The sequence below is a fragment of the Oncorhynchus kisutch genome, linkage group LG14, assembly GCF_002021735.2.
Source record: "Oncorhynchus kisutch isolate 150728-3 linkage group LG14, Okis_V2, whole genome shotgun sequence".
Taxonomy (NCBI): domain Eukaryota; kingdom Metazoa; phylum Chordata; class Actinopteri; order Salmoniformes; family Salmonidae; genus Oncorhynchus; species Oncorhynchus kisutch.
In genome coordinates, this window is record NC_034187.2 from 11,897,115 (window position 1) to 11,923,640 (window position 26,526).

A 26,526-nucleotide genomic window follows, 5' to 3' on the forward strand; every position below is an offset into this window, starting at 1 on the left:
TGTTTTCTCATTGTTATTTATTCTTTGTTGACAAGTGCTGATTACTATATTACATTCACCTGCATTTTGAAATGGAGAGTTTAAAATGTAAAAACAGCCAAAATGACAGACTGAGGGGACTGCACCCTTCACAAGACAAACAGATATTTTCAAACCATTATTGATTGCCCGATGACACTTAGAAAACCCTTTTCCTCCAAATCTATCCTCAACCTTTATTCTTTGTCCTTAGGTTTCAAAATTAATCTAATTAATATATCCCTCTGAATTTAGGCTATCAATTGCTTTAAAAAAAAAGTCAATCAAGGTTTGAGAAAAAGGACAAAGTTGAGTAGGCTACTAAACCAATTATTCATCAATAAAGACATTAGCTGCCTGTTTACAAAATGTACTGTAGGTAAAAACAACTTTCTCTTTGCAATCCAGTCACCATCACAAGTCAGTCAACAGAACTTTTGTTGTTTTTAAAACCATTTTTACTCAATACTAAACTTCATTAAAAGTTTGCAACAATAGAGGGGAAATCATAAATATAAGGTATCTTTTATATCCTTACAAAATATGAACCCTCCATTTATGAACCATTTGGTTGCTTCCCAATTGGCGCACTATTCCCAACATTATAAAGGAATAGGGTGCTATTTGGGACGTAGACTTCGAACCTTTTGAGAATCATGTGACACACACGCACACACAGGGCCTGGATCCAATCCACCGACCACTTACAAACGGTGCCATGAAATTGTATTGTTAATTTACAGGCATTCATTTTCCCCTAAATAAAGCACATAGTTAACGCAGAAAATATGTGTAAGACATAAAACAAAGATCCTTATTAACCAAAGTCATTACAAGAGCATTCAGTTCAGAGGGATAAATTATTCCAGGCAGGACTTCAGTGGAAAAGGACATACAGAATCAGAAAACCTGGGGATTTTTTTTGTTACAAAAGTAATTGGTCTGTCCCACTCAAACAAAAATGTTTTTAAAAAATACCCTGTTCTTAAAAAATAAAAATAAAAAGATTTGTAAATAGGTTTTTTATATTAAAATATATGACTTAAAATATATTAATTTCTTTAACTAGTCAGACATTTTTAAAAACCGAGATCTGATCTTTTAGTTTTCATGAGGTGACTTTGGCATGTTACCATGGAAATGATTTCTATAAAATATACCGGTACTCAGCAACTATCTTTAGTTTTAGTCAGATCATTCAAAAATAGGATTGATACATTTAGATTTTATAATTGCAATCACCATGCATACCAATATTATGTGCCTTTGCTTTATATGTAGTAAACTGTACCTCTCTATCACCTATACTTGGAATGGTTTCTTGATAGTACAGCATTTAGCGTTTAAATACACATTTTTTGCGTAGTTTCTTTTAGAGATATAAACTGTTTTGCAATAAAAACATATACCATTGGATATAATGTTGGATATGCTTAAGCAACGTACATAAAGCTTAGATAGAGAATTCATTTCTAAATATAGCTTAAAGACAATATTTAAAAAGCAACAGAATAATACATTTTACTCCCTTCTTTCTCTGAGTGTTTTATCTGTACATCAGGGCTAATGGTTACGTTGCTATCCACAAACAAGCATCCACGTATGAAAAATAATGAGACAGAATATCTTTCAGTCGAGGTTCAATGAAGGTTCACGGTGTCAGTAAAACTTCACCAATGACCTTAGACTGAAATGGGAAAGATCTTGGTTAGTAGCCTTGCCGCAGATCTGTTAGTACTGTATTGACAACTCCTATGGCCACAGTTATAAAACAATTACAAACAGATCTGGAACCAGGCTACTCAGCTTGCTCCTCGAAGGGCACTATTTATCAGTGAAGTGCTTTAACTTTTCAACACCATGTTAAGAGTACGAAGGCTGTACACTACTTGTATAGTGTGCACTACATGTACAGTGTACACTACATGTATAGTGTACAGTATACACACAGTAGAGCTGTCATTCAAGTCCTTTGCCCAGTAAGTGTTAGTTCTTAGAAAAGCTAAGTGCAATAATTGTGACATATTTTTTATAATCAAAATAATAATTTCAAATATCTATTCTCTTGTTATATATCTGTAAGACTGTTTCTAGTACTGTAAATATGTAAATGATTGATTGCAACCTTTAAAATCGATATAAATCAGTATATTTGTACTCCCTCACCTACACGCAAACCCCATTGAACTCCCTTCTTCACCTTTTAAAACATCATAACATAAACTCCACAAGAAGGAGTGGCAGTCTTTAACATAACAACAGTGTTATTACGTTCTACAAAAATAGCAACATTCATTTTTTTCTTTCCTTTTAAAAATCTAAACTATCTTTACAAAAATATAGAACAATAACATGTCCAAGTGCAAAGTATTGCCAAGATTCAACATGTCTCAAGTCTGAAAGGTGCAGATTTGATTTGAACTGTTCAAAACAAAACTACTACTGTGAATTGCCCAAAACAAACCAGTCTTTCTCAGATGGAACAGATTAAACAAGACTATGATCTTCTAGCGTAAATGCTTTGCCTCCCCACTGAAAACCATGGGTTGGGTTTAGTATGGCCACTGTGCATTTTACCCTGGTAACCATGGTTCGGGTCAATTCCACTTCAATTGAATCAATTCAAGAAATAAACTGACTTTGCAATTCCCCCTTTTTTCTGTGAGAAAATTAGAATCGGAAATCAAATCAGTTTACTTCCTGAACTGAAATCGAATTGACCCCAACCCTGCTGGTAACTACTTCTTGACAATGGTAGATTACCTGATGCTGACTTGTTCCTTGGTGCAACAATAAAGATTTGAAACAAATCATTTCTACATTTCTAACATTCGTTTTATCGTACCACTAGACATGAGACACAGAGTTTCGAAGGGCCAATGCAATCGTCATGGCAGAAGGCCCCACACCCTTTACACATGATCATAGCTTTGAGTCGGCAGTAGCATTTCGACTGAACGTCCTCTATACCAGATCCCTCCATACACCCCTGCTCTGGAGACCCCTCCCCCTGGTTTATGTGGTCCAAAGGGTGACCGGCAGGTATGGTAGTGACGGTCACTGAGAAAGACATGACACTGCCGGTGCCACTGCCACTGTCCCCACCACTACCTGACACAGAGAGGGAGGTGCTGGAAGCGCTACCTGAAACAGCAGCACTGTGGTTCAGACTCAGAGTGTGAGGTACAGACATGCTGATGGTGCCACTGTAGCAGGACCCCACCATGGATTCCTGATTATTGATTGGAGGTCTCTGGGTTTGAAAGGCAGACGGATGCTGGTAAGTACTGGTGTGACTGGGGTCCACGGTCCCCATGTGGGGAGATACAGATACCCGATATGGCTCAGAAGGACCACCCTGTTTACTATTGCAAAGTTCCAGGTGCCTCCTGTGCTGTGATTGGGTGAAAAGGTTGGTTTCTTTGGCTCTTGCAGAAGTGCCACTGTCTCTCTCTGTACTGGCTAAACTGTTGTCGTTCCGTTCCGGTAGACAGCCCTCCACTGATGGAGACTCAGACTTTATCCTGGAACAGCGCTGAAAGCCCAGCGCTTCACCCATTTTTGTGATTGAGAAGCCCTGCTGTTCCATCTTGACTCCTCCAGCTGAGTTAGAATGAGAATGAGTCTTATTCTCCACGGACTCCTCCCCATCGTTAGCCAGCTCCTCTCCCTCTGTGTGTTCTCTCTTCAGATTGGCCAGAGGGGTCAGTGAGGTGTTGGCAGTAGCCAATGGGTGGGAGCGTTTACTGCTCTCTGAGCCTCGCCCGTACGTGGAAACATTGAGGAGATAGTGCCCTGACATGGCAGGCCTGGACATCCTCTTCCTTCCAGGGAACCCAGCGGAGAACCGGGGATGGTCCCCACACTCCTCCTGGTGCCCTAGATTGCAGGCTCCAAACTGGGCACGCTGAGCCTCGCCTGAGACCCCATACGGCTGGTTCTGGTGCTGCTGGGTGGCCCTCTGCATCAGAGCCCTGAGGATCTGCTCCTGGATGTCTTTGTTAGGTGTTTCCCTTTGATGGTGCTGGAGCTCTGCCAACTTACCTGCTCTTGTTCCAGGTATGGTGGAGGGGGAGGGGCCTATAGATCCTTGCTGTTTGGATCTACTGTTGTCCTCCACACCACCAGAGTGTAGGTACTGACTCTGGCATTCACCACTGGCTGTCCCGGCTGTGCTGTGGGACTTTATCTTCCATTTGTCATCATGGGAGGGTTTGGCCTGGGTCAGCTGGACCTCTGCCTTGTCCAGCGGCTTGGGGAGGATCTGTTCCAGAGGGACCTCTTTCCCCTGGAGGAGAGACGTGACCAGGGGGTTGTTGGCTGGGATGAAGTGGCTAGCCCTGGCTGCCATGGAGCCTCCAGATGCATACTGGCTCTTCACATTACACACAGATAAAGTGAGGCTAGAGGTTGACTGGGGACCTGATGGGTGTGATATAAGTTGAGTGTTCCCATGTTGAGGTCTCATCAGAAAACCTGGGCTCATGTTACCAGCAAAGTAGCCTCTCTGTCGGTCATCAGTGAGAGACGCTCTGCTGGTGTTGGAGCATCTTTGAGACAGGCTAAGGTCAAAGGGCACAGAGGAGCCTGATTGGACAGAACTGGAGTGGGCTGGTGTGGTGACTGCATCGGGTGATTGACAGGTAGATTGACCAATGGTGCTGCTTGCTGGCAGCTTGGTGGTTGACTGAGATTGGGTGGAGCTTTGGGTGGAGGAGGGGGGTCTGGAGTGGAGGGTCTGGCCTGAAGCCCTATGGTTTCCTTGCTTTCCACTGCCTCCTCCTGGTCCAGGGCCTGGTACTGCACCTTTAGAGAAGGAGCTCGCTGCAGCTGCTGCTGCACGTTGGGTCCGGGCTAGCTGGGCTTTAGCCTTGATGTCAGCCAGAGTGCGAGCACCAATGCGTCCAGGGCTAGGACCAGGGCTAGGACTGGGACTGAGGGAGACAGGGAGAGGCGTCCTAGGGGACACCTGGGTTGGAGACGCAAGGACTGGGACTGATAGGATTTGCGACACAGTAATCTGAAAAACAAGACAATATTTTTTTTTTTAAATGTGTGGGCCTTCCTGGTGTTAGTAGACACATTTGGTCTAAATTTACCTGACACTTTTATTCACCACAAATACATTCCAATATACAATATTCAATTGTTACCTGAAGCGGAGGCACTCTCTGTGCTGTTGTTACTGTGGCTGCTGGAGAGGTTACCACAGATACTGCTGGTGGAGTGATGCGGGCCCTCTTCTCTGGAGTCAGCTCTACTTCCTGTTCACTGGACGAGGACTTCCTTTTCAACGGCTCCGGGGAAGGGGTGATGGGTACAGGTGTGGTTCCAGGGGTGGATACAGGGGCGGATACAGCGGTGACTGACACAGGGGCAGAGGCTCCTCTCTCTGGTGTAACGTCAACATCTTCCCTCCTCTCCCCACTATGCTTGTCCACGCCCAGAGGCTCTGGAAGGTCGATGGGCAGTGATGAACTGAGCTTAATCTGAGGGCAGACCTCTGGATGACTCTCCTGGGCAGGGGATGGGGGGATCTCAGGGTACGGGGGGATCTCAGGGTACGGGGGGATCTCAGGGGACGGGGGGATCTCAGGGGATGGTGGGATCTCAGGGTACGGGGGGATCTCAGGGTACGGGTGGATCTCAGGGGACGGGGGGATCTCAGGGTACGGGGGGATCTCAGGGGATGGTGGGATCTCAGGGGATGGTGGGATCTCAGGGGATGGTGGGATCTCAGGGTACGGGGGGATCTCAGGGTACGGGGGGATCTCAGGGGATGGGGGGATATCAGGGGACGGGGGGATCTCAGGGGACGGGGGGATCTCAGGGGACGGGGGGATCTCAGGGTACTGGGGGGTGTCTGGCTGGGCTTCTTTCAAATCCTGCTCCTCATCTTCCTCCTTCTGCTTCTCTCCAAGTGGAGTAACCGTTGAGGTTGAATCCACCACATCATGTCTCCGCACAAGAGCTGCCTCCACTGCCACTATAGGTAGGGATAAACCTCTACTACGAGTCCTGTGTCTGGGGTACTCAACCTCCAGTGTCTTCTGAACAATCTTTGCTGGCAGCACTGGTAGTACAACGGGTGGGACTGCTACTGTTTCCTCTTGAACAGGCTCTGGCCTTAACTTGGTAGGTTCTATGGGTTTACATGTCGGGTTTATGGGCAGTGATGATGATCGGAGCCTCCTCTCTGAAGAGCGAGTCTGGCAGCTGTTCGATGGGATCTTGGCGTCTTGCAGTACTTGGCCAGCAGGACGTGGCTGTGATGGAGGAGATGACTGGGCTTTGGTGGCTGAGAGCTCCAAACTGAGACCAGACTCAAGCAGCTCTTTGGATTCCTCTAAGCTGAGTCCAGAGCTGGATAGAAAGAGAGGGAGGGAGGGAGACATAGAGAGCGAGAGATCAGCCAACTGCATGAAGAAAGGATAACTCGAGAATGTTTAAAGTATATAAATTACAAGTAGCAAGTTTGGTCTCTGAGGAATAAAGCTTGATATAACAAGAATTGCTTTATATTTTAAAGATTCCAGCCCTGAAAAAAATGACTTACTTTTCACCATAGTAGTTCTCAAAGAAGCTCTCCTTCCAATGCTCCACCTTCTTCCCCTTCTCAATCTCCTGACGCATTCTCAGCTGCAACTCAGGAGTGAACTCACCTAGGTGGTGTGGAACATATAAAAAGGTTTACGAGACATTTAAAAAAAAGTTACTAGAAATATGAAAAATAGCAATTTTAATGAAAACTTTAAAAGTTGAGTATTAACACATTTTATCCATGTTCTATTTTGAAGCAGAAACACAATCACCTGGTCCAAGACCTGTTTGTGCGCACTTGCCAATGGTCATTATCAAGCCAAAGACCATCAAGCAAGAGAGCACAAACAGATCTCGGATCAGGTTAGAAGCACTGACCTTCCGCCAGTCGTTCCTTCCAGGACTGAGCTGCTGATGTGAAAAACTCATTGTTTAAGGCAGAACTGGTTACCTTCAACAGACCATCCATACAGGCCTAGAGATACAGACAGAGACGCATTATGTACATCATCATCATCACTATTATAATCATCATTATCACTAATCATCACCATCATTATCACTATCATCACAATCATCATTATCACTATAATCATCATCATCATTATCACTATAATCGTCATCATCATCACTATCATCATTATCACTATAATCATCATCACTAATCAACATCATTATCACTATAATCATCATCATCACTAATCATCATCATCACTATCATCATCATCAACATCATTATCACTACAATCATCATCATCACTATCATCATTATCACTATAATATCATCACTATCACTATAATCATCATCACTATAATCACCATCATCAGTACATAAAGAGAGACTCACCATGCGATTATGTCCTGCAAATACCTGGGGGGTATTCATTAGTCGGATCCTGTTGCAAAATGTTTTGTCTGTTGCAAAACGCTTTGCAACAGAAATCATTTACCGTTTACCCCAGGAACCAAACAGAGCAAACGGAACAAAACGGGGAGGAACCTACCTGAAAGTGTCCCCCATAAACTTTAGGTTTCTTTGTAAAACATTTTCCATTTGGAGTAAACGGTTTCCATTGCAAAATGTTTCACAACAGACTAAACATTTTGCAACGGAATCCGAATAATGAAAACAGGAATTATACAGGTGGACGATTACAGGAATGAATTGCATGTTGAGTCTCTTGGTTTTAAACCTCTCTGTCGCTAGAGACCTGATGATATCTAGTATGGCCCCACCTGTTGGTCGACCTCAGGCAGTAGCGTCAGTAGCCTCTCTTGGCACTCTGTGGGCAGAACAGAGAAGGTGTGTTTGTTGATCAGGGCACGCAGATTGGTGTTAACCAGGATAGAGTCTGGTGTCTCAACGTCTATCTCTGCACACTTGGTACGCTTCAGTTGCCCTGGAGACAACAACACAAGAGAAGAGTAAAATCATACAAAACAACAAGAGAGGATACAGAGACTTGGTACTATACTGAGCCTGGTCCCAGATCTGTTTGTGCTGTAGACAACTCCTATGGTTGTTGCTATGTTTGACGTGTCATTAACCATAGGAGTTGGCAAGACAGCACAAATAGATCTGGGACCAGTCCAACAGACTGGCATGTATACTGGCCTGCTATATGTAAATGACAAAGACGAGCTGGATGAGTCTACTACTGACGTGCACTGAGTCGACTGGACCTCTGGGACATCTTCCTGGTACCAGCAGCAGGACAGGAGTCTGCTTGGTCAGACAGAGAGAGAGGAACACGATTCGATTTAAACACAATTTAGCCACACAAGTGGATACACTGCATTTAATATGTTTCCCCCCCTTTTTAGAACTTGGATAAGAAAGCCATAACCACACTGCTTTGTATAAGGGTAGAGACTAGTGTTAGACTTGAGATGACCACTGATCACCATCGACAGTGATTGTTTGTGTTTCCTGTAGGCTTCTACTAAGGATGCATATCAACAACGTAGTGTACTGGATATGTGGAAGTCTGTCACCTACCGGACTTAGTGGCAATGGTGTCAGTCTTAAGCAGTAGTCTAGGGCTGGAGGTTGTGGGCATGCCCCCTTGTCTCCGCTGGTTCCTCTGCTGCTGCTGCTTCAGGGCCTGGGGGACAGAGAAGAGGAAGAAGGAAAATTATAGATTATTTACCAGTGCCAAGATGAATGTCAGCTCCTGTCTTAGACTCTACGTGGCATAATTAAGCATTAAGGCCCAAGTGGGTGTGGCATATGGCCAATATACCACAGCTAAGGACTGTTCTTAGGCAAGATGCAACGCGGATACAGTCCTTAGCTGTGGTATATTGGCCATATACCACAAACCCCCAAGGTGCCTTATTAAAACGGGTTACTAACATAATTAGAGCGGTAAAAATAAATGTTTTGTCATACTCGTGGTATACGGTCTGATATACCACGGTTGTCAGCCAATCAGCATTCAGGGCACGAATGACCCAGTTTATAATTAACATTTTGAACCAAATGTGTAGTGTATATCATGTGATGTATTCTAAACTCAATAAAAAAATAAACGTCCTCTCACTGTCAACTGCGTTTATTTTCAACAAACTTAACAACGAGCAGTATGTCTGGTGGCATTGTCATGCTGGAGGGTCATGTCAGGATGAGCCTGCAGGAAGGGTACCACATGAGGGAGAAGGATGTCTTCCCTGTAAGGCACAGCGTTGAGATTGCCTGCAATGACAAAAAGCCCAGTCCGATGATGCTGTGACACACCACCCCAGACCATGACGCCACAGACCATCCACCTCCAAATCGATCCCGCTCCAGAGTACAGGCCTCGGTGTAACGCTCATTCCTTCGACGATAAACACGAATCCAACCATCACGCCTGGTGAGACAAAGCCGCGATTCGTCAGTGAAGAGCACTTTTTGCCAGTCCTCTCTGGTTCAGCGACGGTGGGTTTGTGCCCTTAGCGACGTTGTTGCCGGTGATGTCTGGTGAGGACCTGCCTTACAACAGGCCTACGAGCTCTCAGTCCAGCCTCTCTCAGCCTATTGCAGACAGTCTGAGCACTGATGGAGGGATTGTGCGTTCCTGGTGTAACTCGGGCAATTGTTGTTGCCATCCTGAACCTGTCCCGCAGGTGTGATGTTCGGATGTACCGATCCTGTGCAGGTGTTGTTACACGTGATCTGCTACTGCGAGAACGATCAGCTGTCCGTCCTGTCTCCCTATAGCACTGTCTTAGGCGTCTCACAGTACGGACATTGCAATTTATTTCCCTGGCCACATCAGCAGTCCTCATGCCTCCTTGCAGCATGCCTAAGGCACCTTCATGCAGATGAGCAGGGACCCCGGGCATCTTTTTTTTTGTGTTTTTCAGAGTCAGTAGAAAGGCCTCTTTAGTGTCCTACGTTTTCATAACTGTGACCTTAATTGCCTACCGTCTGTAAGCTGTTAGTGTCAAAATGACCGTTCCACAAGTGCATGTTCATTAATTGTTTATGATTCATCGAAAAAGCATGGAAAACTGTTTAACCCGTTTACAATGAAGATCTGTGAAGTTATTTGGATATTTATGAATTATCTTTGAAAGACAGGGTCCTGAAAGAGGGACGTTTCTTCTTTTGATGAGTTTAGAATCATCACTATCGCAAATTAGTCATACTGTCTATCAGGTAAATGATTTTAAAAAATTACACAATGAAATAAGTTGCATTAGCCTACATTTTCACGAGACCAAATCATTCACTATTCTTCATTCTTTCTATTTTTACAGTATTTATATATTTTTTTCTTCTTAATTTAACCTTTATTTAACTAGGCAATTCAGTTAAAAACTTTTACGGCTAGGGGTTCCGCAAGCGGAACGTTTCGACAACATCCGGTGAAATGGCAGAGCGCGAAATTAAAAAAAAAATTATATAAATATTTAACTTTCATAAGTGCAATACACCAAATTAAAGCTTAACTTCTTGTTAATCTAGCCATCATGTAAGATTTCAAAAAAGCACACCATGCGATTATGTTAGGACAGCGCCTAGCCACAAAAACCATACAGATATTTTCCAGCCAAGGAGAGGCCTCACAAAAGTCAGAAAAGGCGATTAAATTAATGACTAACCTTTGATGATCTTCATCTGGTGGCACTCCCAGGACTCCATGTTACACAATAAATGTTTGTTTTGTTCAATAATGTCCCTCTTTATGTCCAAAAACCTCAGTTTAAATTGGCGTGTTATGTTCAGCAATGCATTCTCAAATAACATCTGGTGAAATTGCAGAGAGCCAAATCAAATTACAGATATAATCATCATAAACATTGATGAAAGATACAAGTGTTATACATAGGATTAAAGATACACTTCTTGTTAATCCAGCTGCTGTGTCAGATTTCAAAAAGGCTTTACGGCGAAAGCAAACCATGCTATTATCTGAGGACAGCACCCCATCAAACAAAGACGGACAATCATAATTCAACCCGCCAGGCATGACACGAAACTCAGAAATAAAGATATAATTCATGCCTTACCTTTGACGAGCTTCTTCTGTTGGCACTCCAATATGTCCCATAAATATCACAAATGGTCCTTTTGTTCAATTAATTCCGTCGCTATATATCCAAAATGTCCATTTATTTGGCGAGTTTGATCCAGAAAAACACAGGTTCCAACTCGCGCCACATTACTACAAAATATCTCATCAATTACCTGTAATCTTTGTCCAAACATTTCAAACAAAGATGGGATAAACTGCGTTCAATACCGGAGGAAAACAAAGTGTAGCGTGCTTTTCAGGTCACGCGCCTCTATCAAACAGTACACTTCACTCGACCCTCGTCCTGAACAGGGCTACTTCTTCATTACACAAAGGAAAAACATCAACCAATTTCTAAAGACTGTTGACATCCAGTGGAAGCGATAGGAACTGCAAGCAACTGCCTTAGAATTCTAGATTCCCAATGAAACCCCATTGAAAAGAGAGTGACCTAAAAATAATAATTCCTGGATGGTTTGTCCTCGGGTTTTCGCCTGCCAAATAAGTTCTGTTATACTCACAGACATCATTCAAACAGTTTTATAAACTTCAGAGTGTTTTCTATCCGGAAAACTGGAATATATGCATATCCTAGCTTCTGGGCCTGAGTAGCAGGCAGTTTACTTTGGGCATGGTTTTCATCCGGACGTGAAAATACTGCCCCCTAGCCCGAAAAGGTTAACAAATTCTTATTTTCAATGACGGCCTAGGAACAGTGGGTTAACTGCCTCGTTCAGGGGCAGATCGACAGATTTTTACCTTGTCAGCTCAGGGATTTGATCTTGCAACCAGCGCTCTAACGCCTAGTATACCTGCCGTCCCAGTATATAACAGTTACAGATGGAAAATAAACCCAATGTCTACTCTGTGTGCCTCACCTTGGAGCCAAATCTTCATATGACTAAGGTTTCTTTTTGCCTAATAAACCCATAAAACTGTTCTTACATACACAGCTGAAAATTCCACAGCATTGCAAATGGAACTCATTACGATCTGCAATCAACTGAAATCTAATTATGCAGAGCACAAAAGTCTAATGGTGCGACCAAAATGGCACCCAATATAGTGCGCTACTTTTAACCAGGACCAGAAGGGCTCTGGTAAAAAGTTGTGCACTATATAGGGAATAGGTTGCCATTTCAGATGCAAGCTAAGGAAGACCAATGGCAAGGTTTGTGAGGAAATTAATACAACTCAGCAAAAGGTGTTTATTTTCCCCTCTCACCCACACCCCATTGTGTTTTTCAAATAACTTACACAATATGTTTTTGTAACAAAGAAGCGGTTAAATTTAACAAGCACCGTGAACGTCATGTCTGCATTTATTTGACAAAACTGGAATTTTATTAGCCACATTTCAGAAATTAGAGCTATATTAGCACAGGGAGCATCACTGAGACACTGATAGGCACTCAGGAGGCAACAGGTCAGCAGCAGTACCTTGTTTAACCTGTCTGCATTTATTTGACAAAACTGGAATTTTATTAGCCACATTTCAGAAATTAGAGCTATATTAGCACAGGGAGCATCACTGAGACACTGATAGGCACTCAGGAGGCAACAGGTCAGCAGCAGTACCTTGTTTAACCTTTATTAGGTTTGTTGAGAAAACATCTCTTTTACATCTCTATTAACCAGTGAAATTGAGACCGAAGACGATGGAGCATCAGCACCTTAGCCTACTGTACCTGTTTGAGGGCCTTCTTGCAGTGTTTCTGTGAAGGAGAGATGAGCTTGCTGCTGGGGACAGAGGGAGATGAACAGCGTGGCTGAGGAGACAACGGATCGGGCGGCAGCTTGGAAGGCCCTGCGAAGGAAACACAACATAGCACAACTTAGATAGACAGTCAACAACACATTATTAGGCTTAGAAATGTTCACATCCAAAAAGCTGATAACATCAACATGAAATTGATGTTATTTTAGTGTTTCAGTTCATCTTTAAGATGGATACACCAAAGTAGATGTTTTTTTGAGATCATACACTATCAAATATGTTGCATCTAGTTAATGAATTCATCAAAAGATTGATGAAAACATACACAACAGTTTGCCTTTTTAAATGAAGAATTGTCTTTTCAACCACCAAAAACCCACCTGCTAGTAGCAATATTACTTAAAACAACAGCTATTTCCTGTTCGTTTTTTACAAGGCTTGCATGTTCATTTCTCACTCACCGTAGCTGTAACCCTTTGACTTGTGTCTCTGTGGTTCTTTTGAATGCATTTGCTCTGATTGATTTTTTTTGTTGCAACGGTATTAAAAACAATAACAATAGAAAACAAAAACAGAAAACAAGATGCCCTTGTGTTCAGAAGATAAGCTATTACTTCCTTAACTCATTCATATGTGTACATGAGGAAGTGTGGCTCAAAAAAAATAAAAATAAAAAATGATTTCCTGTTATAACAGGAAAGAAATAATGACAGAAATGGCCGAAACTTAAAACTCCTTCTAAAGTGTTACTAAGATGGGAAACAGTCTGATGTATGTACAGTATTTATCACAAGATGTAAAGCTGCAAACTCACTAGTGAAAATAGAAACACCACAATAACTTCATGTTTGGGTGGACCTGGCACCCAAACAGAGTAACGGTCTGCACCCAAATGAGCATCAGCACCCATTTCAGTCAATTTCAAGTAGTGCAATTATATAGCCTAGTCATCATGGAAAAAGGTGAAGCTGACATACAGGCAACTGCCAAAAAAATGGAAACACTTGAGAAAACGACAGATACAAAGTATATTGAAAGAAGATACTTTCCACACAGGTGTGGTTCCTGAGTTAATTAAGCTATTAACATCATGTATAAAAATGCTGGGCAGGCCAGGTTTGTCTATTATATTGACAAGATATTAGAGTGACCACTCTAATAATGTAAATACATGTCCTCACATATGAAAGAGGCGAGATCAGGTGGGACCACTCTAGCCAATGAGAGGGCAGATACATGTGTACACACCAGGCCATAGAGATAGACAGAGGTATCATCTTTGTATCTGTGCCATTATAGCTATAACAGTTGAGGATGACTGGTTGTTCTTTAAAAGTAATTTCCCCCCCATCTTAAATAAGCATGCCCCTTTCAAAAAATGTAGATCTAAGAACAGATATAGCCCTTGGTTCACTCCAGACCTGACTGCCCTCGACCAGACAAAAACATCCTATGGCGTACTGCACTAGTATCAAAGTAGTCCCTGCGATATGCAACTTTTCAGGGAAGTACGGAACCAATACACACAGTCAGTTAGGAAAGCAAAGGCTAGCTTTTTCAAAAAGAAATGTGCATCCTGTAGCTAACTTCAAAAAGTTCTGGGACACTGTAAAGTCCATGGAGAATAAGAGCACCTCCTCCCAGCTGCCCACTGCACTGAGGCTAGGAAAAACTGTCACCACCAATAAATCCACGATAATCGAGAATTTCAAAAAAGCATTTCTCTACAGCTGGCCATGCTTTCCTCCTGGCAACCCCAACCCCAGCCAACAGCTCCACACCCCGCACAGCTACTTGCCCAAGCCTCCCCAGCTTCTCCTTCACCCAAATCCAGATAGCAGATGTTCTGAAAGAGCTGCAAAACCTGGACCTGTATAAATCAGCTGGGCTAGACAATCTGGACCCTCTCTTTCTAAAATTATCCGCCGCCATTGTTGCAACCCCTATTACTAGTCTGTTCAACCTCTCTTTCGTATCGTCTAAGATTCCTAAAGACTGGAAAGCTGCCAAGGTCATCCCCCTCTCCAAAGGGGGAGACACTCTAGACCCAAACTGTAACATCCTACCCTGCCTTTCTAAAGTCTTCGAAAGCCAAGTAAATTAACAGATCACCGACCATTTTGAACCTCACCGTACCTTCTCCGCTGTACAATCCGGTTTCCGAGCTGGTCACGGGTGCACCTCAGCCACGCTCAAGGTACTAAACGATATCATAACCACCATCGATAAAAGACAGTACTGTGCAGCCGTCTTCATCGACCTAGCCAAGACTTTCGACTCTGTCAATCACCGTAATCTTATCGGCAGACTTAACAGCCTTGGTTTCTCAAATGACTGTCTTGCCTGGTTCACCAACTACTTCTCAGATAGAGTTCAGTGTGTCAAATCGGAGGGCCTGTTGTCTGGACCTCTGGCAGTCTCTATGGAGGTTCCAGAGGGTTCAATTCTCAGGCCAACTCTTTTTTCTGTATATATCAATGATGTCTCTCTTGCTGCGGGTGATTCCTTGATCCACCTCTACGCAGACAACACCATTCTGTATACATCTGGCCCTTCTTTGGACACTGTGTTAACAAACCTCCAAACGAGCTTCAATGCCATACAACACTCCTTCCGAGGCCTCCAACTGCTCTTAAACGTTAGTAAAACTAAATGCATGCTCTTCAACTGATCGCTGCCTGCACCCGCCCACCGACTAGCATCACTACTCTGGACGGTTCTGACTTAGAATATATGGACAACTACAAATATCTAGGTGTCTGGCTGGACTGTAAGCTCTCCTTCCAGACTCATATTAAGCATCTCCAATCCAAAATTAAATCTAGAATCAGCTTCCTATTTTGCAACAAAGCCTTCTTCACTCACTGCCAAACATACCCTCGTAAAACTGACTATCCTACCGATCCTTGACTTCCGCGATGTCATCTACAAAATAGCCTCCAACACTACTCAGCAAACTGGATGCAGTCTATCACAGTACCATCCGTTTTGTCACCAAAGCCCCAAATACCACCCACCACTGTGACCTGTATGCTCTCGTCGCCAGACCCACTGGCTCCAGGTAATCTATAAGTCTTTGCTAGGTAAAGCTCTGCCTAATCTCTGCTCACTGGTCACCATAACAACACCCACTTTGGCCGCCTTTCCTTCCAGTTCTCTGCTGCCAATGACTGGAACGAATTGCAAAAATCACTGAAGTTGGAGACATATCTCCCTCACTAACTTTAAGCATCAGCTATCTGAGCAGCTTACCAATCATTGCAGCGGTACATAGCCCAACTGTAAATAGCACACCCAACTACCTACCTCATCCCCATATTGTAATGCGGTGCGTGCTGGTGGCAGGGAAGTCAGGCGCAGGAGAATGAACTTGGCAAAAACGGAGCTGTTTAATAAACATTCAAAAAACCTCAGAAAACCAAAGTCTACAAAAATAACATAATAGGGTGCAAAACCCATCGCACACCAGAACAAATAACACACCTACATACAACAAACAATCTCTGACAAGGACATGAGGGGAAACAGAGGGTTAAATACACACCTACATACAACAAACAATCTCTGACAAGGACATGAGGGGAAACAGAGGGTTAAATACACAACATGTAATGAATGTGATTGGAACCAGGTGTGTAGGAAGTCCAAGACAAAACCAATGAAAAATGGATCAATCAATGATGGCTAGAAGGTCGGTGACGTCGACCGCCCGAACACCACCCGAACAAGGAGCGGGACCGACTTCGGCGGAAGTCGGGAAAGCGCACCATCCGACAAATACCAGGATGACCAGAGGAGGGTGACGTATGGGCCCAATAGATTAGCCGGTCGCGGACAGCAGACAGAACGTACATACGCCCAGCCGGACACTGAAGGGGAGCGGGCTCTGTACGCAACGCCTGCTCAATTTCAGCGTTCAGCTCCCACACTACCGGTGCTACCAGGCAAGAGGCCGGGAGTATGGGAGTGGGATCCATGGGCCGCTCCTCTGTGTCATACAGCCGGGACAATGCGTCTGCCTTCGCGTTCTGGGAGCCTGGTCTGTAGGAAAGGGTAAATACAAAACGGGTGAAAAACATAGCCCACCTTGCCTGGCGAGGGTTCAGTCTCCTCGCCACCCAGATGTACTCCAGATTACGGTGGTCAGTCCAGATGAGAAAAGGGTGTCTAGCCCCCTCAAGCCAATGTCTCCAAATGCCTTGACGACAGCCAACAGCTCCCGGTCCCCCACATCATAGTTTTGCTCCGCCGGGCTGAGTTTCTTTGAGAAGAAGGCACAGGTGCGGAGCTTCGGTGGCGTACCCGAGCGCTGAGAGAGCACAGCTCCTATCCCAGCCTCAGACGCGTCCACCTCCACTATGAATGCCAAAGAGGGATCCGGATGGGCCAGCACGGGAGCCGAGGTAAACAGAGCCCTCAGGTGACCAAAAGCCCTGTCCGCTTCAACTGACCACTGCAAGCGCACCGGGCCCCCCTTCAGCAGTGAGGTAATGGGAGCTGCCACCTGACCAAAACCTCCGGTAGTAATTGGCAAACCCTAAGAACCACTGCACCTCCTTTACCATGGTGCGAGTCGGCCAATTACGCACGGCTGCAATGCGGTTACTCTCCATCTCCACCCCTGAAGTGGAAATGCGATACCCTAGGAAGGAGACGGCCTGCTGGAAAAACAGGCATTTATCAGCCTTGACGGTCATGCTCCAACAGGCGACCAAGCACTCTGCGCACCAGGGACACATGCTCAGCGCGTGTAGCAGAGTATATCAAGATGTCATCAATATACATCACTACACCCTGCCCGTGCAGGTCCCTGAAAATCTCGTCTACAAAGGCTTGGAAGACTGATGGAGCATTCATCAACCCGTTCGGCATGATGAGATACTCATAGTGCCCAGAGGTTGTACTGAAAGCCGTCTTCCACTCGTCTCCCTCTCGGATACGCACCAGGATGTAAGCGCTCCTGAGATCTAGTTTGGTGAAGAAGTGCGCCCCGTGCATTGACTCTATCACTGTAGCTATGAGCGGTTGCGGGTAACTATACCTCACAGTGATCTGATTCAGACCCCGATAGTCAATACACGGGCGTAGACCCCCATCCTTCTTCTTCACAAAAAATCAACTCTGAGGCGGGTGAAGTGGAGGACCGAATGTACCCCTGACGCAGGGATTCGGTTTCCATAGCCTCCGTCTCCGCCTGTGAGAGGGGATACACGTGACTCCTGGGAAGTGCAGCATCTACCAGGAGGTCTATCGCTCAATCGCCCCGTCGATGAGGTGGTAATCGAGTCGCCTTCTTTCCGGAGAAGGCGAGAGCCAAATTGGCATATTCAGGGGGAATGCGCATGGTGGAGACCTGGTCTGGACTCTCCACCGTTGTAGCACCTACGGAAACCCCTAAACACCTACCTGAGCACTCTCGCAACCACCCCGTGAGAGCCCTCTGTGGCCAAGAAACAGTGGGGTTATATGACAGCACCACGGGAAACGCAGGAGAGTCAATAAGAAAGAGACTAATTCTCTCCGTATGACCCCCCTGCGTCACCATACCAAATGGCGCGGTGACCTCCTTAATCACCCCTGACCCTAATGGTCAACTCTCTAAGGCGTGAACGGGGAAGGGCACATCCACGGGAAAAATGGAGAATGAACTTGGTAAAAACGGAGCTGTTTAATAAACATTCAAAAAACCTCAGAAAACCAAAGTCTACAAAAATAACATAATAGGGTGCAAAACCCATCGCACACCAGAACAAATAACACACCTACATACAACAAACCATCTCTGACAAGGATATGAGGGGAAACAGAGGGTTAAATACACACCTACGTACAACAAACAATCTCTGACAAGGACATGAGGGGAAACAGAGGGTTAAATACACAACATGTAATGAATGGGATTGAAACCAGGGGTGTAGGAAGACAAGACAAAACCAATGGAAAATGAAAAAATGGATCAATGATGGCTAGAAGGTCGGTGACGTCGACCGCCCGAACACCACCCGAACAAGGAGCGGGACCGACTTCGGCGGAAGTCGTGACACATATTGTTTTTATTTACTTTTTTGCCCTTTTGCACACCAGTATTTCTACTTGCACATCATCATCTGCACATCTATCACTTCAGTGTTAATTTGCTAAATTGTAATTACTTCGCTACACCGGCCTATTTATTGCCTTACCTCCTTACTCCATTTACACACACTGTATGTACATTTTTCTATTGTGTTATTGACAGTACTTTTGTTTGTTTATCCTCTGTGATGTTTTTTGTCGCACTGCTTTGCTTTATCTTGGCCAAGTCGCAGATGTAATTGAGAACTTGTTCTCAACTGGCCTATCTGGTTAAATAAAGGTGGAAATTGAATTATTTTTAAAAGAAAAATTGGATCTGTGACAGCATCACTTATTCTTCTTCATTGGCTGATTGCTCCCAACTCATAGGAATCCCCACCCTAGTTGACAACTTTAAAATGGTGGAAGCCCTCATTGGCAATGCCCATGCTAAAACGGGTTATATCCATGAAGAGTCCTCTATCTATCTCTACGACAACAGGCACAACTCTGATTATAAAGCCGTTTTTTTTTGTTAAGTTGCTGAAATGCCACGTACCATTTCAAAACTTCTATTTGACCAAATAAGCGTCACGTAGCAAATTTGCATTTTTTTTAAATACCAAATTCGACTCTCTATCATTGACCTCCATACATACACTTCTTTTCATGGACAGATTTTTAGTGGAGTAAAACCTCTCGCTTCGCCTCTTCCTCTCTGGGGCAGGCTATGCCCCCATAGGATGACCATGCCCCGTTCCACAGGACACGAGTGGTCACAGAATAGTTTGATGAGCATGAAAACAATTTAAACAATATTTCCATCTCAGTCACCAGATTCTGGAGCTGTGCCTGAGACAGCGTTTTCCACCACCAGCAACAAAACACCTAATTATGGAATTTCTCATGGAAGAATATTGTCGCATCCCTCCAATGGAATTCCAGGAACCTGTACAGTATAATCTATGCCAAGGTGCATTGAAGCTGTTCTAGCTCGTGTTGGCCCAACTGTATGTTGGTGTTTCCTTTGTTTTGTCAGGTATCTGTATATCCTAACTCTCCTCCTCCCCATTGCCTCATTAAAAGGAGAGTGATGTTGTAAATATATTGTGACGTAGTAGCGTACCTCTCCTCCTCCACCGTCCCCTCCTGCCCTCCTGGTTGTTAGCGTTGTAGTTGTTGTTCTCTGTGCTTCTCTGGGAATCAGACAGATTATCACTACCGCCCTCCTCCGACCCCTCCTCAGACAGCTCCTTCACCTCCGACCCCTCCTCAGACAGCTCCTCTGACCCCTCAGACAGCTCATTCACATCCGACCCCTCCTCAGACAGTTCCTTCACCACGTCCCCAATGTCCTTCTATTCACAGACACACAACATACACATATACAGTTGAAGTCAGAAGTTTACATACACATAGGTTGGAGTCATTAAAACTCGTAAAACCACTCCACAAATTTCTTGTTAACAAACTATAGTTTTAGCAAGTCGGTTAGGACATCTGCCATTTTGCCACAAGTAATTTCTCTGAACAATTCTTTACAGACAGATTATTTAACTTATAATTCACTGTATCACAATTCCAGTGGGTCAGAGGTTTACATGCACTAAGTTGACTGTGCCTTTAAACTGCTTGGAAAATTCCAGAAAATGATGTCATGGCTTAAAAAGCTTCTGATAGGCTAATTGACATCACTTGAGTCAATTGAAGGTGTACCCGTGGATGTATTTCAAGGCCTACCTTCAAACTCAGTGCCTCTTTGCTTGACATCATTGGAAAATCAAAAGAAATCAGCCAAGACCTCAGAATTTGTTTTTTGTAGACCTCCACAAGTCTGGTTCATCCTTGGGAGCAATTTCCAAATGGCTGAAAGTACCACGTTCATCTGTACAAACAATAGTATGCAAGTATAAACACCATGGGACCATGCAACCGTCATACCGCTCTGGAAGGAGATGTGTTCTGTCTCCTAGAGATGAACGTACTTTGGTGCAAAAAGTGCAAATCAATCCCAGAACAACAGCAAAGGACCTTGTGAAGATGCTGGAGGAAACAGGTACAAAAGTATCGATATCCACAGTAAAATGAGTCCTATATCGACATAACCTGAAAGGCCGCTCAGCAAGGAAGAAGCCACTGCTCCAAAACCGCCATAAAAAAGCCAGACTAATGTTTGCAACTGCATATAGGGACAAAGATCATACTTTTTGGAGAAATGTTCTCTGGTCTGATGAAACAAAAATAGAACTGTTTGGCCATCATGACCATCGTTAAGTTTGGAGGAAAAAGGGGGAGGCTTGCAAGCCGAAGAACACCATCCCAACCATGGAGCACGAGGGTGGCAGCATCATGTTGTGGGGGTGCTTTGCTACAGGAGGGACTGGTGCACTTCACAAAATAGATGGCATCATAAGGGAGGAAAATTATGTGGATACTATATTGAAGCAACATCTCAAGACATCAGTCAGGAAGTAAAGCTTGGTCGCAAATGGGTCTTCCAAATGGACAATGACCCCAAGCATACTTCCAAAGTTGTGGCAAAATGGCTAAAGGACAACAAAGTCAAGGTATTGGAGTGGCCATCACAAAGCCCTGACCTCAATCCTATAGAAAATGTGTGGGCAGAACTGAAAAAGTGTGTGTGAGCAAGGAGGCCTACAAACCTTACACCAGCTCTGTCAGGAGGAATTGGCCAAAATTCACACAACTTATTGTGGGAAGCTTGTGGAAGGCTACCTGAAACGTTTGACCCAAGTTAAACAATTTAAAGGCAATGCTACCAAATACTAATTGAGTGTATGTAAACTTCTGACCCACTGGGAATGTGATGAAAGAAATAAAAGCTGAAATAAATCATTATCTCTACAATTATTCTGACATTTCACATTCTTAAAATAAAGTGGTGATCTTAACTGACTTAAAGACAGGAAATTTTAACTAGGATTAAATGTCAGGAATTGTGAAAAACTCAGTTTAAATGTATTTGGCTAAGGCGTATGTAAACTTGCGACTTCAACTGTACATATGCAACTTTAATGACTCCAACCTAAGTGTATTTAAGCGACTTCAACTGTACAGTGGGGCAAAAAAGTATTTAGTCAGCCACCAATTGTGCAAGTTCTCCCAGATAAAAAGATGAGAGAGGCCTGTAATTTTCATCATAGATACACTTCACCTATGACAGACAAAATGAGAAAAACATTTCCTGAAAATCACATTGTAGGATTTATAATGAATTGTTTTGCAAATTATGGTGGAAAATAAGTATTTGGTCACCTACAAACAAGCAAGATTTCTGGCTCTCACAGACCTGTAACTTCTTCTTTAAGAGGCTCCTCTGTCCTCCACTTGTTACCTGTATTAATGGCACCTGTTTGAACTTGTTATCAGTATAAAAGACACCTGTCCACAACCTCAAACAGTCAAAGAGCTGTCAAAGGACACCAGAAACAAAATTGTAGACCTGCACCAGGCTGGGAAGACTGAATCTGCAATAGGTAAGCAGCTTGGTTTGAATAAATCAACTGTGGGAGCAATTATTAGGAAATGGAAGACATACAAGACCACTAATAATCTCCCTCGATCTGGGGCTCCACGCAAGATCTCACCCCGTGGGGTCAAAATGATCACAAGAACGGTGAGCAAAAATCCCAGAACCACACGGGGGGACCTAGTGAATAACCTGCAGAGAGCTGGGACCAAAGTAACAAAGCCTACCATCAGTAACACACTACACCGCCAGGAACTCAAATCCTGCAGTGCCAGACGTGTCCCCCTGCTTAAGCCAGTACATGTCCAGGCCTGTCTGAAGTTTGCTAGAGAGCATTTGGATGATCCAGAAGAAGATTAGGAGAATGTCATATGGTCAGATGAAACAAAAATATAACTTTTTGGTAAAAACTCAACTCGTCGTGTTTGGAGGACAAAGAATGCTGAGTTGCATCCAAAGAACACCATACCTACTGTGAAGCATGGGAGTGGAAACATCATGCTTTGGGGCTGTTTTTCTGCAAAGGGACCAGGACGACTGATCCGTGTAAAGGAAAGAATGAATGGGGCCACGTATTGTGAGATTTTGAGTTAAAACCTCCTTCCATCAGCAAGGGCATTGAAGATGAAACGTGGCTGGGTCATTCAGCATGACAATGATCCCAAACACACCTCCCGGGCAATGAAGGAGTGGCTTCGTAAGAAGCATTTCAAGGTCCTGGAGTGGCCTAGCCAGTCTGCAGATCTCAACCCCATAGAAAATCTTTGGAGGGAGTTGAAAGTCCGTGTTGCCCAGCAGCCCCAAAACATCACTGCTCTAGAGGAGATCTGCATGGGGGAATGGGCCAAAATACCAGCAACGGTATGTGAAAACCTTGTGAAGACTTACAGAAAACGTTTGACCTCTGTCATTGCCAACAAAGGGTATATAACAAAGTATTGAGATAAACTTTTGTTATTGACCAAATACTTATTTTCCACCATAATTTGCAAATAAATTCATAAAAAATCCTACAATGTGATTTTCTGGATTTTTCCCCCTCATTTTGTCTGTCATAGTTGAAGTGTACCTATGATGACAATTACAGGCCTCTCTCATCTTTTTAAGTGGGAGAACTTGCACAATTGGTGGCTGACTAAATACTTTTTTGCCCCACTGTATATATATATATATGTGTATATACAGTACACACCATAAGATAGTACACACTCCCATAACACGGACTTCTTTGAGTGCCTCCTAACATTCAGAGCAATGAACAATGATTCATGTGAATGTCTAATTGTCTGATAAGCTCGCTGTGTGAGTCATAATGTTGCTCTACTTTTCAAATGTCCTTCCAAAGAGAAGCAGTGTCATCATAAATGATTTTAACATATCATTTTGTACAATGTAGCACTGACTATTAGTAAAAAATCTAGGGCATATCTGAAAACTCTATGTCAATCTCACTTGTCAGCATTCATTTGTTACATGCGTTTGATTCATAGAAATTACAAACTGACCTTCAGTGTGTAGACCCCCATTCGTCCAGGTACTTTGTAAAAGATCCCTTCTTCACTGCGAGAGTTGGTGTGGAGCATAGCATTAAGACATGCCAGCGGGGAAGTACCACTAGGTAACAGGGGAAAAGGGAACACAGCCAGTTACACTCAATGAAGCAGACAGCTGACTGGCCACCGGAGGGAGGAGACAGTAATGCCTGATTCACAATAAAGAAATGACGTGAACTGTACTGTGCTCGCTCTGACCTTTTGATTTCACATTGCCCTTTCCAGCATAGTTTCAGCAACTATGGTGGAACCATAGCCAGGCCAAGCAGGTCAACCCAGTACAGCTCGGCTTGGCCTGGCTCAGTTTGGCCCTATAGTGTGAATCAAGCACCAATGTACTGTATTCTGAGTATAACAGCAACTGATGAAATGATTAGGCTGCGTTGGCTGAAATAACAATACCTAACATGCAATAACATGTTCGTAATGCCATGCTGAAACTTGGTTGTTACAAGTTGTAAATAACATTCAATAACATGTTCGTGATGCCATGCTGAAACTTGTTGTTACAAGTTGTTGTTACAAGTTGCAAATAACATGCAATAGGAAAAATAAAACAACATTTTAGTGAGTTTGTCAAGGGATGGGGTTGGGCACAACTAGCTTTCTCTTACCTTCTGGATGACAAGAATGAAAAAAAATCAACAAAAAAAGAAATTAAATATTTACAATTATGTGAATGTAATAATTACCAACAAGAAAAGGAACATAAAAAGAGAAAGAACATGAGCAATCAATCATACAATAGGAAATTATTCATAAAACGTCTCAGAATGCTTATCTAGGATCATGTAATCTTACTCATTGTGATCTAAAAGAACAAAACTGATCCTAGATCAGCACTCGTACTCAATACACTTTATGAATACGGGGCCCCGATCCTGTGTATCAAAACTGAAGTCCAAACAGAGATGGGGACTAAAGGAAGCTAAAGAAGGCGTCTAAGAAGTAGTCTAAGGTACCTTTCCCTTTGAGAACACACAGAAAACATGAGAACCGGTTCATTTACCTGATCTCTTTCAGTCTCTCCCTCTGGATCACCTGTAGGATCTCTTTGTGGCTCATGGGTGTGTTCGGGTACTTTTCCAATACCTGAAAAAATACAGCACAAAATCTGTCAATGGATTGCAGTGTAATACATGCTTAAAACCACTTGAGGTATGTAAACAACATCTAGCCTATAGACAACAACATACTTCCACCTGTCCTAGTATTCACATTGCTTACGGTGTTACTACACATTATCATCAACCCACGATTCTATAGTTGTACCTAGGAGTATGAAATTGCTCTGACGTATGAGGTCAAATGAAAAACACTACAGCATGCCCAAATGAGCAAGCTTCTACTGAGCTGTTCTATAGTTTCGCTGCTGTCATGTTATAGCTCTGACTATGAATACAAGTACTGATTTAGAATCAGTTTAGCCTTTTAGATCACAAGGAATAAGATTAGGCAGAGAGGGAGGGCCTGATCCTAGATAAGCACTCCTTCGGATACGACCCCTGAGTTTTTAAGTCATTAGTGGTGTGGTTGATTTAGACAAAAAAGTCAACCTCTAGGACTGAGCCTGTCGACAACTCCCGCCCAATGATGTAGCTATGTACTGCATGCCTTTGCCCAGTGTCAAAAGAATAGATGTCTTGCTGGGAATAAGACAGAGCTAAATGACCTCATCAAAACATGATTCACTTCCTTTGTGTGTGTATTTGTGTAAGAAGAGAAAGACTAAGCACGACCATCACACCACCCACCACCATCATAGCCATGAGATGTCACAAAGATTTTCATATGAATAGTAGTCATGTCAGCTACCTAGCAAGTAGCCTGGAAACCAGACGTTGAATTGCATTGAATTGTATGTCAGCAGAAATGAGTGTTTGAATCAGGAAAGTGTCCTCTCATGACATCTACATGCCAACATGTTGAATAGAATTATATTTTAAAAGCACTTTACCGGTTGTCGGTGCGGTTGGTTCTTTTGAGGGGGTTGGAATGTGAGAAAAGGAATCCACAGGAAAGTATAATTACATAAAGTTCATGTAATCATACTTTATTGTTGATATTGTCTCACATTCCTACCAGCAAAAGGACCAACAGCAAGGACAACCAATAAAGTACTTTAAAATATGGCTCACAGTCGGCGTTCCAATTCATCCCAAAGGTGTTCGATGTGGTTGAGGTCAGGGCTCTGTGCAGGCCAGTAAAGGTCTTCCCCACTGATCTGGACAAACCATTTCTGTATGGACTTTGCTTTGTGCACAGCTGAAAAGGGCCTTCCCCAAACGGTTGCCACAAAGTTGGAAGTACAGAATCGTCTAGAATGTCATTGTATGCTGCACCAATAAGATTTCCCTTCACTGGAAATAATCCATGATAATTCATGATCCATGAAAAACAGCCCCAGACCTTTAATCCTCATCCACCAAACTTTACAGTTGGCACTATGCATTGGGGCAGGTAGCGTTCTACTGGCATCCACCAAACCCAGATGGTGAAGTCTGATTCATCACTCCAGAAAAGCATTTCCACTGCTCCAGAGTCCAATGGCGACAAGCTTTACACCACTCCAGCTGATGCCTGGCATCGCGAATGGCGATCTTAGGCTCCCGATGAACAGTTCTTGTTCTGACATTGCTTCCAGAGGCAGTT

General features: G+C 43.6%; 1 protein-coding gene across 4 annotated transcripts in view; it reads right to left on the reverse strand.

The window, feature by feature from the left end:
* Window positions 1–26,526, reverse strand: part of LOC109904600 (putative Polycomb group protein ASXL2) — a 27,773-nt gene continuing 1,247 nt past the window's right edge. The window contains exons 2-13 of one of the 4 annotated variants that reach the window (XM_031787853.1): window positions 24,884–24,966; window positions 24,489–24,491; window positions 23,827–23,935; window positions 19,958–20,189; window positions 12,749–12,867; window positions 8,558–8,663; window positions 8,222–8,281; window positions 7,795–7,841; window positions 6,937–7,033; window positions 6,575–6,680; window positions 5,172–6,381; window positions 1–5,038 (exon numbers count right to left, since the gene is read on the reverse strand). In XM_031787853.1, coding sequence (XP_031643713.1) covers window positions 2,855–5,038; window positions 5,172–6,381; window positions 6,575–6,680; window positions 6,937–7,033; window positions 7,795–7,841; window positions 8,222–8,281; window positions 8,558–8,663; window positions 12,749–12,867; window positions 19,958–20,189; window positions 23,827–23,935; window positions 24,489–24,491; window positions 24,884–24,966 — 4,356 coding nt within the window. In that variant the 3' untranslated portion in view covers window positions 1–2,854. Of the gene's footprint in view, window positions 5,039–5,171; window positions 6,382–6,574; window positions 6,681–6,936; window positions 7,034–7,794; window positions 7,959–8,221; window positions 8,282–8,557; window positions 8,664–12,748; window positions 12,868–13,238; window positions 13,380–19,957; window positions 20,190–23,826; window positions 23,936–24,488; window positions 24,492–24,883; window positions 24,967–26,526 lie in introns of those variants that run through there. The other 3 variants (XM_031787850.1, XM_031787851.1, XM_031787854.1) reach the window with 3 other exon arrangements.